Source organism: Propithecus coquereli, unplaced genomic scaffold, assembly GCF_000956105.1.
Source record: "Propithecus coquereli isolate 6110/MARCELLA unplaced genomic scaffold, Pcoq_1.0 Scaffold113, whole genome shotgun sequence".
Lineage (NCBI taxonomy): Eukaryota > Metazoa > Chordata > Mammalia > Primates > Indriidae > Propithecus > Propithecus coquereli.
The window spans coordinates 4,971,963-4,990,640 of NW_012135303.1; the positions used below are offsets into that span (position 1 = coordinate 4,971,963).

Below are 18,678 nucleotides of genomic sequence, written 5' to 3' on the forward strand. Positions count from 1 at the left end.
TTTGCTAATTACTTTAGAAGAGTGGTTCTCAAGCTTTTTATTTACCCTTTCCAATAAACATAAAAATTTCATGCTTTTTTCATATGATGGAATTCCAAAATAGGTATTTCAATTTCTTTTTAAAATATGTATAAAACTTTGTTATACTCTCAAAGTATAACAGCTGCGGAAATCTGGGGGGGAAGCTCAGTTGACTCATGGCCCTGCCGCCACCCCTCTGGGCCCACCAGTGCATGTGCACCCCAGCCACACTCCCCCACCCGGGGTGCTCCCAGTCAAAACTCAGGCGGTGAGGCACTGGTATATGCTCATTTCTGAGGGGCTAAGGGGTCCTCCAGTGGGCAACTTTGGCCTGAACACTGCCCATCAGGCTGCAGAAACTTTCTTAAGACTTTGTTCCAAGTTTGAGACTCTTTCTACTCTATTTTCCCTTTGTCTTCCTCTCCTGTCTTTTCATTTTTTTAGAGACAAGGTCTCACTCTGTCACCCAGGCTGGAGAGCAGTGGCACAATCATAGCTCACTGCAGCCTCCAACTCCTGGCCTCAAACTATCCTCCTGCCTCAGCCACCTCAGCCCGCCAAGTCGCTGGGACTGCAGGCTTGTGCCACTGCACCTGGGTCCCTCACCTCTCGCAGAGGTCAGAACTGCCTGGAAGTCTCCCTGCCTGCACCAGCTTAGTCCCTTTTGTCTTTTACGAACACTAGCCTCCTCCTGCCCCCTCCCTGCCAACGCATCTCTTCTAATCCCATTTCATTTCATCTTGGTATCTGCTTCTTGGAGGACTCAAATGAACAGAAATGTTTTCTTTTTTTTCTAATTATACCTGTCTTTTCCTCACTGACATCCTAATACTTGTCCCAACCCAGGGAGGCACATCCCACTTCTTTCTCCTTCCTCCTTATGAATTGAGAATTACCATCATAGAAATATTGGCTAAATTATTTAACTAAATATCAATTAGCAAATATTTGGGGGCATAAAATTCATGATATTACTATTACAGGAGCTATTAAGTACACAAATCAAAAGTCCATTAGGAGCTTGTAATCAAGTCGAGAGAAGTGACTTACAGAGAAAAGGTGGTTTTATAATACAAGCAGCATACTTTTAAGTGCTAAATCTACCCATGTATCTTTCTGTCTGTCTGTGTGTCTTCCTTTTTAAACAGATTTTCAGTGTCCAAGGTCAGGAGAGAAGAAACCATTGTTGCAAACTAGTCATTTTTTTATCTGTAAAAATTGGATAATTTAATAAGAAGGATCATTGTGAGAAATAACAAGAATGTTGGTAAAGTACCTATAAATCCCAAAGGATTGCCAACAGAGGTTACTTTTTCCTGCCGCCAATGGATTTCACTTTTGACACGCTCTTGTATCCTTCAGCATTAACCATCTATCTTATACATACACCTCTCAGCCACAGTGCAAAAGGGGATACGATTCAAGGCTGAAGGGGGTGGGGGCCAGGAGAAGCAGAACAGAAACATTGTGAATTCCAATCATGTAGCTTGGAAAAAGCAATGTGATGCTAATCCTGCAATAGTAAATTTCTTCCTATCCCCTGAAACCGATGCTGACATTTCCATTTATTCATTCAGTTCCTTTAGACTCCTTTTCAAATCTCTTCTAGTTGCCAAGCAACAGTAACAGCAGTTCTGTACATAAGCATTAGGCAACAACTATTGTCAATGTTTCCCCTTTCTTTGAAAGGGAAATTTAATGACCCTTTCCTGTGAGAAAACGATGACAAGAACCTGTCCACAGTGAAATCTGAAAGCTGTGTGGCTTGTGTTCTTGCTGTTTGAATCCAAGGGTTCAGCTAAATGGACTTAAACACGCCTGCAAAATTATGAAATTAAAATTTGCTTCAAAGCTTGCATGGTTTGGTCTTTCAAAAAAAACTACCTAGCATTAAAACTTGTCTCAGATCCCACGAAATGAGTTCTCTAGTAAACAGAGTTAATATTTTAAAGTTGCATGATGATGGGTTTCTTCTGTGTACTCGCTCACTCTCTGATCCTGCTATAATCAAATGCTTGGGATTCTTCTGACCATACTCTACTCACATAAAGATTTGAACTATGTTTCAGAACTCTGTAAAACATAGATCAAGACAGTTACAGGAAAAAATAATAAAACAGTATAAATTTATTATGAGATAATAAAACATCTGCCCATCTGTTGTGGACAGATGCCTGGACACTGAGACATGAACACGTTCTATTGCAGCCATCTGCAGAAATGCTGACGATGACACCTCTCTGGACAAGAGACTCTTCTCCCCTTTTCTATTGCTCTTCCTCATTTTAATGATTCTATACAATTACTGTTTACAACCCAATTTAGCTCTATAGTTTTAACAGCTCTAAAAGCGATTCCCCATGAGTGGCGCAGCTCAGCAATGACATTACACACTGAGCCATTGCCCATTTCCATGGCAGTGTGTTGTCTAGTCTCACTTACTTTTTGTGAGGCTCAGCAATAGCTATAAAAGTTGGAAAAAGTCAAGTCCACTTTTGTGGACTTTTCTCATTTGTGCTTTTAATTTTTTCTTTTCTAATCTTGGTTCTATGAGAATTTATATTTTGAGTTCCAAATAAAAATGTTAATTAACTAGAGCTCTTTTTCTATTTTTTAATTGTAAAATAAACAAACGAGCTCCCCCAGATCCTTTATAGCGTATATTACTAACAGCTCATAAAGCAGCTCCACATTTATTATTGTGTTTGATGACTTTGTGAGGTAGGTTTTATTATCATGTCCAATCTAGAGATTAGGAAACTGAGGCCCAGAAAAGTAAAGCCACATATTCCAGGCTGCTAAACTAGTAATTGAAGAGCTACTAATCTCTGATGTCTGTCTCCAAACTCCATTCCCTTTCCACAGTCTTACTTTGTTGGAGATCACTTCCCAAGTGCACTAGATTCCCCAGAGTGGCTTAGGGATCACTCATTAGAATTAGTTACTAGCCCGTAACAGGACACTCAGCAAATATTAACTCCATTTACAAACAAGGATCCCCTTTACTTTCCATCACCAAGTTTTACTGGCTGACTTACATTCTATTCAAACTGATTTATAATAATGCATGAAAAATACCTCACAAAAATTTCTATTTTTTCTATAACAGTTTTAATAATCCTTTCTTATTCAGTTGAAAATTACATTTAAAAATTTGTAAACATATTTTAGCTTGGTACCCAAATATTTCACATAATAAATAATCTAACGGTCACTACTGAGCCCTATGCTTAACTCATCTATGAATTTCTAGGGTTGAAGTTCTTAAAAAATACATCATTGAGGGCATCATACATAACCTAATCATCTGTACCCCCATAATATGCTGAAATAAAAAAAAATACATCATTGAGAGAAGAGGTGTAAAAAGTGAGTATGCCCCAAATATAAGATCCCTGATTAGCCCAAAGATTTTGTTCTGATATTGTTCCTTAATAAAGTGAGATTTGGGGATTTTTTTCTCCCTTTTATTTCATTTATTTAGTTTGGTGCAGCAATATATTACTGGTTACTCAGGAAAGGACCTCATTTGTTATTGTAAAACCTACCCAAGACCACCTGTAATTGATAATCATCTCATAAAAAGGCTACTTTTCTGCAGAACCACAGGTAGTCAACTTAAGTTTCTGTTTTTAGGGGCAATTTAAAAATACAAATAGCAAAGAAAGTACTAAAATGAGATGACATTTCCATTAACCTATATTTCATTTTTCAAGAAGGCTTGAGATTTTGCAAAATATCGTGAATGGAAAATGTAGTCTCTAAAGAACTTAACTATTCAAGCAGGCATGTTCATCCATTTATTATTCATTCAGTTATCTAGCTCTAACCGAGAGGTCAACCTACGTATCGAACCCAAGGATAGCAAGAGTAAGACCCAGTCCTTCCTCCAAGGAGCACACAGTCTCACATGGGGAGAGGGAGACAGCTAACAATTGCATCTCCTGGAATCACAGCTGTGATGGAGAACGCAGAGAACCCTACTGAAGCACAGGATGGAGAACAGAGGAAGGGCAAATAATTCAGGCAGGGCAGGAGGAAGGAGAAAGATGTCTGAAACAGTTCCTACAAGGAGGGTTGGGTCCCTGAGGAGCACCTCCCAGACAGAGGAGACTGCCCTCGCAAAGGCTGGAGCAGACACAGCCAAGGCCGGGACGGCGGGGCTGAGGGGCCATGCGGCTGCGGTGGTGTATGAAGCTGTACAGAGAGACTGGGGTCTGCTCGTGCACAGGATGTGTGCCCACCCTAAGGAGGTTGCACTTCGACTCCAACCATACTCCCAGTTCAAATCCTTATAGTTTCAATCCAACAACATAAAGATATTTTAAACTAAAACAGTTAAAAAGAGTATCAATTTTAACTTTCAGTTGTCTTGACTGTCTTAAGGTACTAGCTGCTCCTTTGGACTAAAAGCTGCATGAGGACAGAAATTAAACTACTTGCTCACCAAAGCACCTACTCCAATTTAATTCATCCAACAGTGGACCCACAAGAGATAACCAATGAGCTCATTTCTATCTCAAGACTTACTACTAAGTATTTCATTTCCCACAGTGTTCGACTAGATAGTGTATCAAAAACACTACATAGATCTGTTCTCTGATCTCTAAAAGCTTACAATCTAAGACATAACAGTTGTTATTATTCTTAATTTTCAGAACTGAAATGTCATTGCTCTGTGTGACAGATTGAGAAACAAACTAATCATAAAAAGGCCATAAAAGCTAATAACTAAAGGAAGTAAGTGTACTAAAATAAATCAATGTAAAATTATAAATGATCAGAATTTTCAGCTGTTTGTTATGATTTATTTCATGGAGTTGAGAAATCTATTAACCTTTTGACATGGGAAGATGGAATTCACTAATTGAGTTAGAAGGAGTTCTACTTTCATTGTCATGCAGATTGATAATATTTACAACTGACACATCACCCTCTTTCAAAACAGTGCCAATACTTTGATAAGTTACTGAGGTGCGAGGGGAAAACAACACCTACTGTTAATCTTCATGTGGGTATCTGACACGGCTCGTGACAAGTGGATGAACGTGGCGCCTCAGCCAAAGCATGGCGTGTTCACACTGAACCTTTGTGGTCTGCGTGCTGACACATCAGCCTATTTGCCCTTATTGGCTTGATGCCACCTCTCTTCTGAGTAAGACACTCTAATGTTAACTGCTGAGCCTACCATATTAGTCTGTCCACTGGCCGTGCTTGGCAGGGATCAATTGCTGAGTCTGATTCTTGAAAGTGCTTTTCCTTCTCATGATCCAACTTTAGGAGTTGTTCTATCCATCCATCAACGGACATTTGGAAAGGGGCCAGTCTGTGATCAGCACTGTGGTGCCCAACCTAGCTGTTCAGACTGGGAATACGTATTCTCACTTGAGTACATGACTAGGAGTCAGGGACTATACAAAGCCATATGAAGGCATAAAAGGGGCACATCTTTCTGCTATTGTTTACTCAGTGGTCAATAAGTTTGTAAAGATACAGGAAAAAAACAAACTCACTTTCTCATACTATACTCTCACAACACAGAATACTTCTGTGACCTGTGGTCACCGAAATGTGTGGGGATTTCTTCCCAGAGAACAATCCTTTAGCACTGGATTCTTCAGCAGGCACTAGCTGGGTGTCTTCTAATTTAACTCAATTCCAATACTATCTACCTGGAGACAGCGTCAGTTCCCACGGGTTAAGAGCTCAGTCCCACGAGACTGCCACCCACATCAGATACGAGTACAGCCGGCCCTCCATATCCTCAGCTTCCACATCTGTGCATTTAGCCAATCAAGGATCAAAAATATTAGAGGAAAACCCAATAACAAAATAACAATACAACAATAAAAATTAATACAAACAATACAACTATTTACATAGAATTTGCAATGTATTAGGTATTATAAGTAATCTAGAGATATTTAAAGTATAGCAGAGGATATCTGTAGGTTATATGCAAATACTGTGCCATTTTATATAAGGCACTTGAGCATCTGTGGATTTTGGTATTCCTAATGGTCCTGGAACCAATCTCCCTCAGATTCTGAGGAACAACTGCAGTAGGTTGTCACTTACACTTTTGACCAATCAGCTATAAATTAGGGGTTCCCACAACCCCCTTTGCGGGTTCTACTGCAGATGCTCCTTGACTTCCGCTGGGGCTGCTTCTCCATCTGAATGCCTATGGCTTCTGCACCATCATAAAGTCAAAAAATCTTAAGTGAAACCATCATAAATTGGAATCGTCTATAATTGGCTAGAGCAGCCCACAGAACTCAAGGAAACACTTAACTTATGTTTACTGGTTCATTGTAAAGGATATTATCAAGGTTATTGATGAGCACCAAATAGAGAGAGAGATGCACAGAACAAGGTACGTGAGAAGGGGCTCGAAGCTTCCATGCCCTCTCTGGGCTCACCCTCCTCCAGAAACCTCCACACGTTCCGCTCATCTGCATCCAGTACTTTTGGGTTTTTAGGGAGGCTTCATTACGTAGCCGTGATTGATCACATCACGGCCACTGGTGATCAGCTTAGCCTTTTTCTCCTCTCCCTCTCCTGGAGTTTGGGGGGTGAAACTGAAAATTTCAACTCTCTAGTCATCTGGTTGGTTCCCAGCCCCCATCCAGAGGCTACCTAGGAGACCCCACCATCCAGGGGCCAAACCATTCACATACAAAAAGACCCTTATCATTTTGGAGATTAGGAGTTGTATGTGAAAACCAAATATATATTTCACAATATCATAAAGTTAAAATCATTTTATATCAAAAAACATGTGGAATACATTATGGAATACAATGGATAAAAAATTTACATCAATTTTTAAGATAACATATAATACTCCAAAGAAATTCTATGTTGGTGGAAGTTAGTTTTGACCACGTCCCCAGAACTGGGGTAACTAGTTTGTTCTTCTGTGCCCTGGGGGTATCTTGGTGGTAAACCTTGAGAAGCAGCAATGTGTAGAAAGGGCAAAGGCTTTAGAACCAGACACAGCTGAGACTGAATTCCTGCTCCTGCACATTTCTTGAGAGTTTAACTTGGACCAAGTCGAGTTTGACCTCAAGCCTCAGTGACTTCACCAAACAGGAAAGTTATTTAATATGAAGATTTATAAAACATGTAGCACAGTCACTGATAGAGCCAGGGTGAGCTGTTAAAAACATGTCAGATCAAGTCATGCTTGCTCCTGCTTGAAACCTTCCAGCAGCTTACTCAGACCTTTCAAATATAGCCTTACATGGCTCTCTTATGGGTTCTAAACCTTTCGGTACAGGGACCACCTTTGGCAGTCTGGTGAAGCCTACAGGGCCCTTCTCAGAATAATGTTTTAAAATTGATGCAATAAAAGACAGATTATTACAAAGGAAACCGCTCACATTGAAACACACTTAAAATACTAATAAAAAACAAAACTTACACTACAGTAATATATATGTGTCTCTATTAACACATCGAATCACACAATATAGTGTCAGGTTCTATAACAATAGTAATTTTAAGCAGTGATGAACAAACAACATTTCAGGATATCTGCAATAAATGTAATTTGATATGAAAATATCTGATTTCCAGTTGTGAAAGTCATATGCTATTACTGTGGGTTTTTTTCCTTTGCCTACATTCATGACTGAAGGAAATGCTAAATTCCATTTAGATGTTAGTGAAGATAAAAATATGCTTGTATATTTGAAGATAAAAATGTATTTGTTACTATCCAAGTTCATGGACCCGGGATGCCACTCACGGACCCAGGTAAGAGCCAGTATTCTACACAGTATCCTTCGACCTCAACTCCCATCATCATCCCCTCTGCCTGCCACACTCTGGCCACCCTGACCACTTGCTCTTCAAATACACTCAACTTAGTCCACCTCACGCAGCTGCTTTTGCTCTTCCCTCTGTCTGGAATTCTCTGCCCTTGGATTTATGCATGGTTGTGGCTGCTTCTTTCCTGCAGTCTTTATCTCAACCAAATGCCACCTCCTCCAGAGGGCTTCCCTGACCACCCACGTAAAGCAGCACCTTCCCTTGCCTCCCCTCTGTCATACCCCCTGCTGTGTTGTCCCCATAGCAATTACCACTGTCTGAAATGATTGTGTTCATCTGTGTATTCTAGTGTTTGTTCTCTGCTTCCCTGCCCTAAAATGTGAGTTCCATGAGAGCAGGAGCCTCATCTACATGTTCAGTGCCGTATCCCCAGCATCTAGAACAGTGGTCGGGCCTAGTACATCTTTGCTAAGTGAAAGAAAAAAACACTAAGGACTCCATCAGTGCTACTTCTCTCATCTTTCACTCTGTATTTTTGGGGATACAAAGAGGTGAAAGACAAACTCCTGCCCTCAATGATTCACAGTCCAGTGGCAGCTGGGGGTGGCCCTGCGGAAGGAGGCGCCAGCACGGCGCTGGCTCTCCCTCTCGCCCGCACAGCCACAGACAAACTACTCCTGGGGCCCCAGTTCCTGTGGTGCCAGATGGCTGGGCTGGTCTGTGGTTTATGATCCTGAAGTGCTAACAGCACAAGGTGGCACATGTGGCAGGCGAGGGATTCTGACCCTAAGTGGAGAAAGCATCTCGGACTTGGGAGGGATTTGAAGGGTAATCAGTCTCTCTTCAACAAATGGTGAGGAAAGGGGGATTTTCAGAGTCATGAACTCTCAGGCTTGAAAGAAACTCCACAGGCTACCCAGCACAACCACCAGGGAACACACTGCCTATTCCCATGACAGGCCATTTCTGAAGAGGTAACGTAATGCCCTGGCTCTTAAATGCAGCCCAGCATGTTTGTGAAGAGTACGAACTGTAGAACGGCACACTGCCTGGGCTCAGGTCTCAGCTCTGTTTCTTACTAGCTACATGAACTCAGCCAAATTACTTGACTTCTCTGTTTCTCAGTTTCCACTCCTGTAAAATGGAAATAATAACATTATCTACTTCATGGTGTTATGGTCAAGAGAAAATGAATGTAATATGCTTAAAATACATTCAGTAATGCTACTTATGATTCTTTCTGCTAAACAGTTTTCTACTATGGCAAACTTACCATGTATCCCCCAAACCATTTCCCCTCTTCCATTGTAAGTGAGTTTTTACCAACCAGGGACTATATTACCCAGTGTAGAGTTTCTGTGAGTCAACATACAACTTGATCTTACCTTTTCCTTGACATTCACATGAGTATTGAGTTCAGCCATCTTGCTTCTAATGGAATAAGCCCTGAAAAGGAGAAAAAAAGATTAAGTATAAAGTTTTAAAATTGATTTCTCGATGTGTTATGTTTATGCTCTCTTCTGATATAGCAAACAATTTCATTCAGTCATAATCATAAATACCATTTCAGAATGTAAAAATACTTTCAAGCTAAGCATTTGACTTAGGTATGTTCTAAAAGCATATTATGATAACTCTGCAAGACAATGTAAAATCTTTTATTCATTGCTATATTGAAATGAAAAATGACAAAGACAGATGGGAATGTACCCAAACTGCGTTTCTTCTTACTATGTAAAAGAAAGGGGTCAAAAGCAGTGAGAGGAGGGAAATTGTACCTATTTTAACTAGGCATAGTCATTGCAATCCTCACAGCCCCTCGGTACTTCAACAAACATTTATTGAGTGTCTCCTACATGTATATAACGATACCAAGCATTACAGAGAGAAACAGGAGAAATGTTCCAGGTTTAGACATTAGCAACACTTTTTGTAACTATTCTCTCTATCTGGAATGCTCTGACTTCAGATGTTTGCAGAGTTGTTTCTTTCCTGTAGTCTTCATCTCAGAGTGAGTACCACCTCCTCCGAGAGGGCTTCCCTGACCACCCTATCTAAAACTGCCACCTCCCCTGCCTCACTCTCCACCAGTACATAACAGTTTTTAAACTTGCTTTTTCACTTACCGACATATCAGAAACAACCTTCCAGATCAATATGTATGTGCCTTCATCATAATTTTTAATTATACCATAAATTCATGATCTTCAGTTTCAAATGGACCCTTAAAACTGCCCATAAGAAGGGTAGCAGGGAGGGGGATAAAGTATGATGGTTAATGGACACAAAAATCTAGTTAGTTAGATAGAATGAACAATATTTGATAGTACAACAAAGTGACTATAATTGACAAGAAGATAGGGCATACTTTATACTAAGTAAAAGAGTAGAATTGGCATGTTCCCAACAACACAAAGAAATGATAAATGCTTGAGGTGATGGATACTCCAATTACAGTGATTTGATTAATTCACATTGTATGCCTATATCAATACATCACATGTACCCTATAAGGATATACGATTATGTACCCATAATAATTAAAAATTAAAAATTAAAAATTTTAAAAACATTTTTAAAAAACTGCCCATAAGCCTTCTGTTTCCCTAAACTCTTTAGGTTTTCTGCCTTTGGGGTCCAATCCTCTTTGTGAAGTTGTCCACTCTGAGAAGATCTGTATTTCTAACATCAAGCTGTGGGTTTTCTTTTCCTTTATCTGGTCAAAATCATTCATCATTATTATGCAAGACATATTCTAAGTCTTTAATAGTTTCAATCTTTTTGAAATAGAGAATAAATGACTTAAATGTGTGCATAGATTGCTTCAGAAATTAGCAGCTTGTCAGGCCAAGATGTCAATATATACTACCTATTTGCATGTTGAAAGCTTTTTGTCAATCAAGAACCACTGAAATGCTTTCTTATATTCTTTTTGTCTTTTGTTATAAAGAGTGTCCCTACCTCCAGAGTTGACACGTGTTAGGAATAACTTGCAAAAATTCTCTGGTTTCTCCCCACTATTTTCTTTTACACCTATCTAAGTCTTAAAGCATAAATTCAGATCCATTATCTTTAGCTGGTTTTAGGATGAAAGCTTGGCAATATGCAATGTTAACTCTGTTACCACTGAAATTGCTGATTCAAATAGGAATCCACGTAGACATATTGTCAAATATTAGAAACACTAAGACTTTATTTTTAGAAGTTTCCAAGTGACACAGGCTCTGACATGTGCATTTGGGCACTCCAGCAGGAGAGACCCTGTGTACAAGTTCCCAGTAAGGCAGCTCTTCCCATATGCTCTGCAAAAATGTCCACCCTATTGAAAACACCTCCCATTTCTTCCAAATGGTAAATTCTGTATCCTCTGACTTCGCATAGAGGAGGAAGTAAGTAATTCTAGCTGACAAGTAACACCTAAATTTTATTCTCACTTATTCCTGCCCCTGAAAGTTACTAGCAAAAGACAGGACTATTTTCTGATTATCTCTAACAGTGAACAGAGATGGTGTGTGAGGTGACAGAACAAATAATAGTGTTTTGTTTATAAGTCATGGATGAAAAGTAGAACCTTTGGTCAGTCATCAAAATGCCTGCAAGATGATCTACAATCATGATATTTGAAGACTTCCAGATGGTTGATTTTCTTATTCAAATGGAAGTTTTGGCATTATGTAAACACACAATGCATATACAGGGATTTTTCTGTGTGTGATAGTGTATGCACGTGTGTGCATGAGAGAGAAATGAAGGGAGATGTATACCTGTGGAGCTACGAACAATTGAACAGTGGCAGCTGAAACTGATGCCATTTCAGGATGAACCTGTGAGCCACAATGCCTTTCATTAGACCAGACCAGCTGAGTCTTCTGGACACATCTAATTTTGCCATTAAAGATGTGTGAAATCTAACAGAAAAAGGTTTTGTTTTGTATTCGGGCCTTGATGTCTAGGATTTGAGCGTGCAGCATTTTCTAAAGCTGAATGTTATAATCCACAGGGCAATCAGGGAGGAATTCCATTGAAGACAGAAAATTTCTGAGATCTGAGGAAGTGGCGACACTGGATGGTAAGCTATATTCATAGGACAAAACATGCACGCGCGCACACACGCACACATACACCTCATTGGCAATTACCTTTCTATTCAACCTCAAAGTCTAACTCAAGGAAAGACTCTTCTTTGGTACGGATACCAAGTAAGATTAAGCACAACATTATTTTTTTTGTGGAGGAAAAGTGCTGGCTATAGGAGTAGAATGGGACTACTATAGGTTTCTCAGATGGAAGGTAAGATAAAAATAATTGTAGAGACCAGTTCCTTCCCCATTTTACTTTCTTAATTGTTTTTTCCACGTGGAAGGCTTCCTCTACAGGCCCTGCCTTCCAGGCGGGGTCCGGTGCCCTCTCCACGTCACGGCTTTCTGCTGGCTGTTGTGTAACAGAGGGATTGGGAAAGTGGCCGCAGCTCCAGTTACGGAAACTACTCAAAGGGTTATGATCTAAACAGATCATAAATTTGGTTTGCTTTAAAGAATTATGAGTCTAAGTGGCCAGATAGTCAAGCTGGGTTCTGCTGATAAGGACATCCACTAGGGAAACTGTGGAAGAGGCGTAGTTGATTTTTAGTGGGCCCCAAAGGTCCTCACTGAGTGTCTGCGCCCTCTGACTGACAATAGTCCCTCCAGAATATTCAGAAGCACTCCTGCACCTGCAGGGCCTCATGTGCTCATTACCTTTCCTGAGCTGACTCCCTCCTCCCTATGAAAATGAAACTGCTGTGCCCCTATTTTGGGGGGATTCCGTTTTCTGCTATGAACTATATTTTGTCAGTCGCCTCAACTTAATCTGAATCGTAATTGCTTAACTTGGATAGTTAAGGGACTTTTCAATATATTTTCACCTGCTCTCACATGACAGGCCCAGGGTTCAGCACCGTGAAACCTTACCCTCTAAGTGGCAGACATCTATCTAGGTTAGCCTGAGAAGCCTCTGATGCTGTGATTTTTAGGCCCTGCAGTAAATAACAGATGTTTGGGGAAAACACACCTTCCTAATTCCTTCATCTCCTCACTTGGTCATCATGCTTGGTAGTATATTACTGCTACACATGACTGAATGCTCAGACCTTAACATGTGTTGATCACAACAGTTTTAAATCTACAAAAAAGGTACAAGGATCTCTGACTTCTTGAGAAAGAATTTGATTTCTAATTCCTGTTATCACTTAAGACTATTCTTGAAACAGACCAATTACTAATGGCTAACTATTCAAATCCATGGATATATGTTCTGTACATATCAATTAATCAATACAAAATTAAGATACCCAGAAATATAAGTCTTGATATTGGTGCAACATTTCAATAGCTTAGGCACTGTTTTAAAACTTTTTTCCTAAAAATTACAATTTAGATTTCAGTAATAGCATTACAAACAGACATAGATGTCATCTAATTTTTACATATATCCTAGAAAAAAATAAATATCAGAGAAATTGTTAAAACTTATCAGAGAAAGCCATCAATCACAAAGAAAAGAATTTCACTATTTTAATATATCATCTATATACTTCTCCAGTATAAAATTAATAAACCACAAATATGGTTATCACCAATCAGCTCAAGCACAAAGTTACATCAGACTGAACTACCCACTGAGCAAAAATCTTACTGAACATGCATTAACACCAGTCAGAAAAATCTATTAGCTTATAACAAAGATGAATATTTTTATGAAAAATAAACTTGAATAGTAGAAATTCTGGCAAATACATTTGCTTTGGCATTTCTAATTGATACCATTTAATGGAGTTTAATATGTATCACAAATCTGACCTATTACCAAACTCCAAGCTTAAACAATATATATTTATGTTTCTCATGTAATGATATAAGACATGGAAAGTTATAAAAATGTATTGAAATGCCAAATTGCTTTCTGACTTTCCTATCTCCATTTTCCCTCATATTTTATTGTATTGCCAATAATAAAGTTTCACTTTTGTTTCTCTGAAATCTATTACTGCTCTTACATTTACTTTCCTGTTCTCAGGTATTACATCACTTTGCTTGAATTGAATTTCGGAAACCAGAGGAAATATATAAGAAAAAATTTAAAATAATGCTTTATATAATTTTTTTCAAGGCCATGTATGCCAAGTTTTCCCACGATTTGTAAAGACATAAAAATCATGCTGCATATTTGGGGCTGTTAATAAAGTATTTCATAAATGGTCATATTGTAAACTGAAGGGGATAGATAAATGCCAGATGTCACGGCATACGGCTTAGAGAGGGAAAATGATCATGTTGCTGGAGATTGGGATCGACTTCACTTTCTCGCTGATCATCGGACTCGTCTGGGAAGCCCTGGAAAGAGAGATTTCTGGGCCCCAATGCCGGCTGGTATGCGGGAATAGGGACAGAAAGCAGCAAGCAACTCCCCAGGTTATTTTCATGCAAAGCCAGATTTGCATGTGGCTAGTCTGAAGTAGAATGTGCTGGGAGTGTAAAATACATCCTGGATTTCCAAGACGTATTATGAAAAAAGGAATGTAACTGTTTCATTAATATTTTATATCAATTATATGTTGAAATAATAGTATTTTATAGAGTGGGTTAAATAAAATATTAAAATTAATTTCATCCATTTCTTTTCACTTTTTTAATGTGACTGTGAGAACATTTACAACTGCATGCGTGGTTCATATCATATTTCCATTGGAAAATGCTGTCCTAGAGCAGCGGTTTCTAAAGTGTGGTTCCCAGATGAGTGGCATCAGCTTGGCCTGGGAATTTGTTAGAAATGCAAATACTATGCCCCTCACAGTGCATCAGAGGCTCTGGGGGTGGGGGCTCCCCGCAGGGTATTCAGAGGCACAGATCCACTAGGGCCTCCATCCTGGAAACATAAAGAAGGGGCCTCTTTCTTGACCTCAATCACTACACACAAGAAACAGATTTTCCATCTAGATAGATAAATGGAGGGCCAGTGTCCTACACATTATGTTGTTAAGGAATGGTCTTTTCGCCAACATATTAATAATAATTAGCACATTTATGGAGAACTTAAATGTACCAGGCATTCTGCCTGGTGCTTGACATTTTTCCATTTTACCCTCAACAATCCTTGGAGTAGAAATCATGATTATCCCCATGTTATACATGTGGAAACTGAGGCACAGAGATTTAGTAACTAACTCAAGGTCTCACAGTCAAAGCAGCAGGGCCAGGACTCAAACCTAGGCAGTCTGACTCTGGGGTCCATGGCCCACTGTACCCCAGAACCATCATAAACAAGTCCACTGTCTCCGAATGGCAGTAAGAACTCTGCAAGGAGAAGAACACCGTTGCTGTGGGTCCTGCCATCTCAGGCCGGGCAGGCCTGTGATGTAGGCCTTGTACATATGAAGGGCACACGAAATGCAGGGCAAACCACTCACCCCCCACAGGAATGGGCAGGGATGCACGTGCTATAAAGAAATGACTGTTTTCCTGCAGCTTCCTACCTCAGGTGAGATGCAAAGAGCTGCATTAAGTGGGCCCTCAGCCAACATATTGTTTCTTCTGTGCTATGATGCTGCCCAGGGACTCCATGACATCCAGGTCTATGTTTATCTGTTTCTTCATCATAAATTAATTAAAGCATCTGTGTACCTGATTTTTGTATAGCCTTGACAATGCTATGATCATGTAGATCCCAAGACATTTTCTTGTGGCTGCCTCAGAGGGACCGATCAGGACTGATCTTGTGTGCGGGAAGTGTGTGCAGGTATCCTCAGAAAAGGCTTATACATTTATTTAATATGCATGTGGGAGTCTTTAGAATGAAGACTCAAACATATAGAGAAAATTGTCTATTTTTATGTTTAGGTTTAATTTCTACAGTCATGTAGCAATATGACTGGACAAAAAGGGTATGATTTCATGTCAATAGACGGGGGAAATCTAGTGAACTGTCACCTAACTGGATGTCTAAACAGACTGTAACCTCCTGTTGTGCCTATCACAGACTTCCAGCCAACCACAGGCAACCAACTGTCCAAATGAGGCGAACGCCAGGCTGTAACCAACTCAGCGGTTTCTGTACCTCACTTCCCTTGTCCTTATGTCACTTTACTTTTTCTGTCTGTAAATGTTATCAACCTGCCCTGTTCACAAATTGTTCATTGCTCAATTAAACTGTTAAATTTAATTTGTCTAAAGTTTTTCTTTTAGCACTTCTATAAAATTGGGACTTTGTCTAAATTTAATATTAGGTTTTCTGTTGCTTAACTTTTCAATTGCCTAATCTTCTCTCTTCCGTTTTGCGCCTTATTCTTTTCCCTCCGATCCTTTGCTGTTCTGTATCTGGCCTTGTAATTACTGAGGTCTCATATTCCAAGTGCTTTTGCTCTTTTTTTCTGTAGTTTAATTCCCATAGTTCTGTTCCTTAGAGGACAGTTGGTTTAATTATAAGGAATGAGGACACATCAACAATGAACCAGAGAGTGGTGACTGAAATATGAATTTCATATGAAGATACTTACTTAGATTGTTTTTTGTTTAATTTTGAGGGGAAAAAAACCCTCAAGGTTGCATTTTTATTTAAAGACATTTCAATGTATTCAACCCACTGTTAGAACAACTTCACTGAAAAAGCATTTTAAGGGCAAATGTCAGAAAAAAATTTCACATTTAAAAGCTCTGGCTCGGCCTTTTTTGAAAAGCAGGGTTAGCCTTTGGTTTAGAAATGTCACTGCCTACTAAGTTCTTTGTGGGGGAAAGAAAGAAAATTGAATGTTTTATTTAAACAGGTCATTAACAGTCAATACTTATTTGAAAAGGCCTGCTCTCAGAGGCAGATAAAAGCTTCCAATCACTTAGAATATCACTTGAGCAGATCTGGGGCAAGATGTGCTGATGCATGTTTTAGACCTTTATGGGAGAAGATCTTCACTCAGCCCTGGTGCTTGTGTAGGAGGCAGAGTCACCTGCATTGTGCTCGCCATTGTATATGCCACATGTACAGAGATACGGCAGAGAGGAGCACAAAGCACACTTTATGGCAGGCCCAGATTTGAATTTTCCATTTTAGTACTGGCAAATGCTTATGAATGAAGATTAACCATTTTTGCATGAAGTGCCAAGCCACCTCCCCACAGCAGCAGAATGCAAATGGGCGCAAAAGAGCAAAGGACAGCTAAAATAAATGCAGCAGATCTCAGACAGTGCAAGCACAGGGGGAGGAGGAGCACGGCAGGCTGTATTAGCATTCATCCACGCCATGGTTTTTCTATTTAATTTGAAATTATTTTATTTCATAGGTCTCTGATGGCTTGAGAATATAAATAAATGCCTTTTTCTAAACGTGACCCGACGCTGGCTCCTATAAGGATCTGCTTCTGATTGCAGGGCTTTAAAGCAAACATGTGTTTCCATAGAGATGTGGGCAACCTGGACCTCGTGCAAGTACCCACTTGTATCAGCAACTCAATTATGCTCAGTTCTTTTAAGATGCGATGATGTAAGCTCAAGTCTTTAAAATATGCCCATCCTCAGAGACGCCTCGGGAAAGGTGAAGTGGTTCAGAAGAATAAATGCCACCCTCTCCAAGCACGCCTTAATAGGCTCTCTGCCTGCAGATCACACTGGTATGCTTCCCCATCCCTGCCACACAGCCCGCTGAGCAAATCCCAAATCCCAGAAGGGTTTGGACAAAAGATCAAGCACAGTTGTTCACACTCCACCCCAGAGCACCAAATACCCTACCACAAACTCCACGAATATTAAAAAAGAAATATTAATAACATACTTTCCCTTCCCTCCTCTCCTTTCTCTTCTCTCTTCAACTAGCTGTGGGCAATTCCTGCAGAAAGAGATGCTTTTCCTTATTACTTGCCAAACATTCATTAAACACTACCGATGCACCGGGCTCTGTGGGGAACGCTGGCAATGGTGAAAACTAACACTTAATGAGCTCTGACTGTATACGCAGCACTGCTCTAAGCACTTTCCAAGTATTAATTCATTTAATTCTCAGGATAGCCCTATAGAGTGTATACTTGTGTTCTTGTTGTCCCCATTTTATAGAAAAAAGAAATGGAAGCACAGGGAGGTAAGCCACTTACTCAAGTCATACGGCTGTTATATGTCTGAGCTGAGATGTGAACTTGGATTTCCTAGCCCAGAGCTCTTGGCCCCAAAGGAGCTTACAGATCAAAAACAGAGACAGATATGCACACAAAAACACAGAAAAGAGCCAGACTAGGGGGTTGGGAAGGAAATTAGAGTGAGGACTAAAGAAACTGGATTGGAATTAACCTGGCTCAAAATTCTGGGCAGAGCAATGCTGGGGCTGTGGTCTGCCTGGCTTGGAAGTCTCATCCCAGAGATGCAGGCACAACACAGCGTTAGAGGGAGGCTTGCTGTTAGCGGGGCTGGGGGTGGAGCTGTATGCTTTTTAAACTTTTTATAGCATCTTTTTAAGGACAACACTGCATATTCATCTCCAAAGAAAATATGGATTGTGGTTCTGCAATATAACTCTGGACTGGCAAAGAGAACCCCTAAACTAAACCTGGCAAACAAGAGCTGTATGTTTATAGCTAACTCTGGGAAGCTGGCTCGTTTGTCATGGAATAAACACACCTGGTAAAGGAACCCATCAACTCTTCAGAGCATACTCTGGTTTCAAAAACCTCCATTCCAACAAACTCACAATATTCCTAGCTCACTAAATCAGCACTCTCCTAGTAAGCATTTAATGATTTTCTCAAAGTAGCGGAGAAAGTCCGGTTCTTCCTAGTTCCCTGCAATGTTACTGGCACCGGCTGAATAGAAGCAGTATGTGATGCACTGCCCTGAGCGCACTGCATTCGGTGGGGAAGAAACACCAGGG

The 18,678-nt window shown here is 40.0% G+C and overlaps 1 protein-coding gene across 5 annotated transcripts in view; it reads right to left on the reverse strand.

The window, feature by feature from the left end:
* SPATS2L (spermatogenesis associated, serine-rich 2-like) overlaps positions 1 to 18,678 on the reverse strand; it is a 167,209-nt gene that overhangs the window by 83,659 nt on the left and 64,872 nt on the right. For all 5 annotated transcript variants that reach the window (XM_012655407.1, XM_012655422.1, XM_012655430.1 and 2 more), the window contains one exon: positions 9,183 to 9,243. In XM_012655407.1, coding sequence (XP_012510861.1) covers positions 9,183 to 9,221 — 39 coding nt within the window. In that variant the 5' untranslated portion in view covers positions 9,222 to 9,243. The remainder of the gene's footprint in view (positions 1 to 9,182; positions 9,244 to 18,678) is intronic.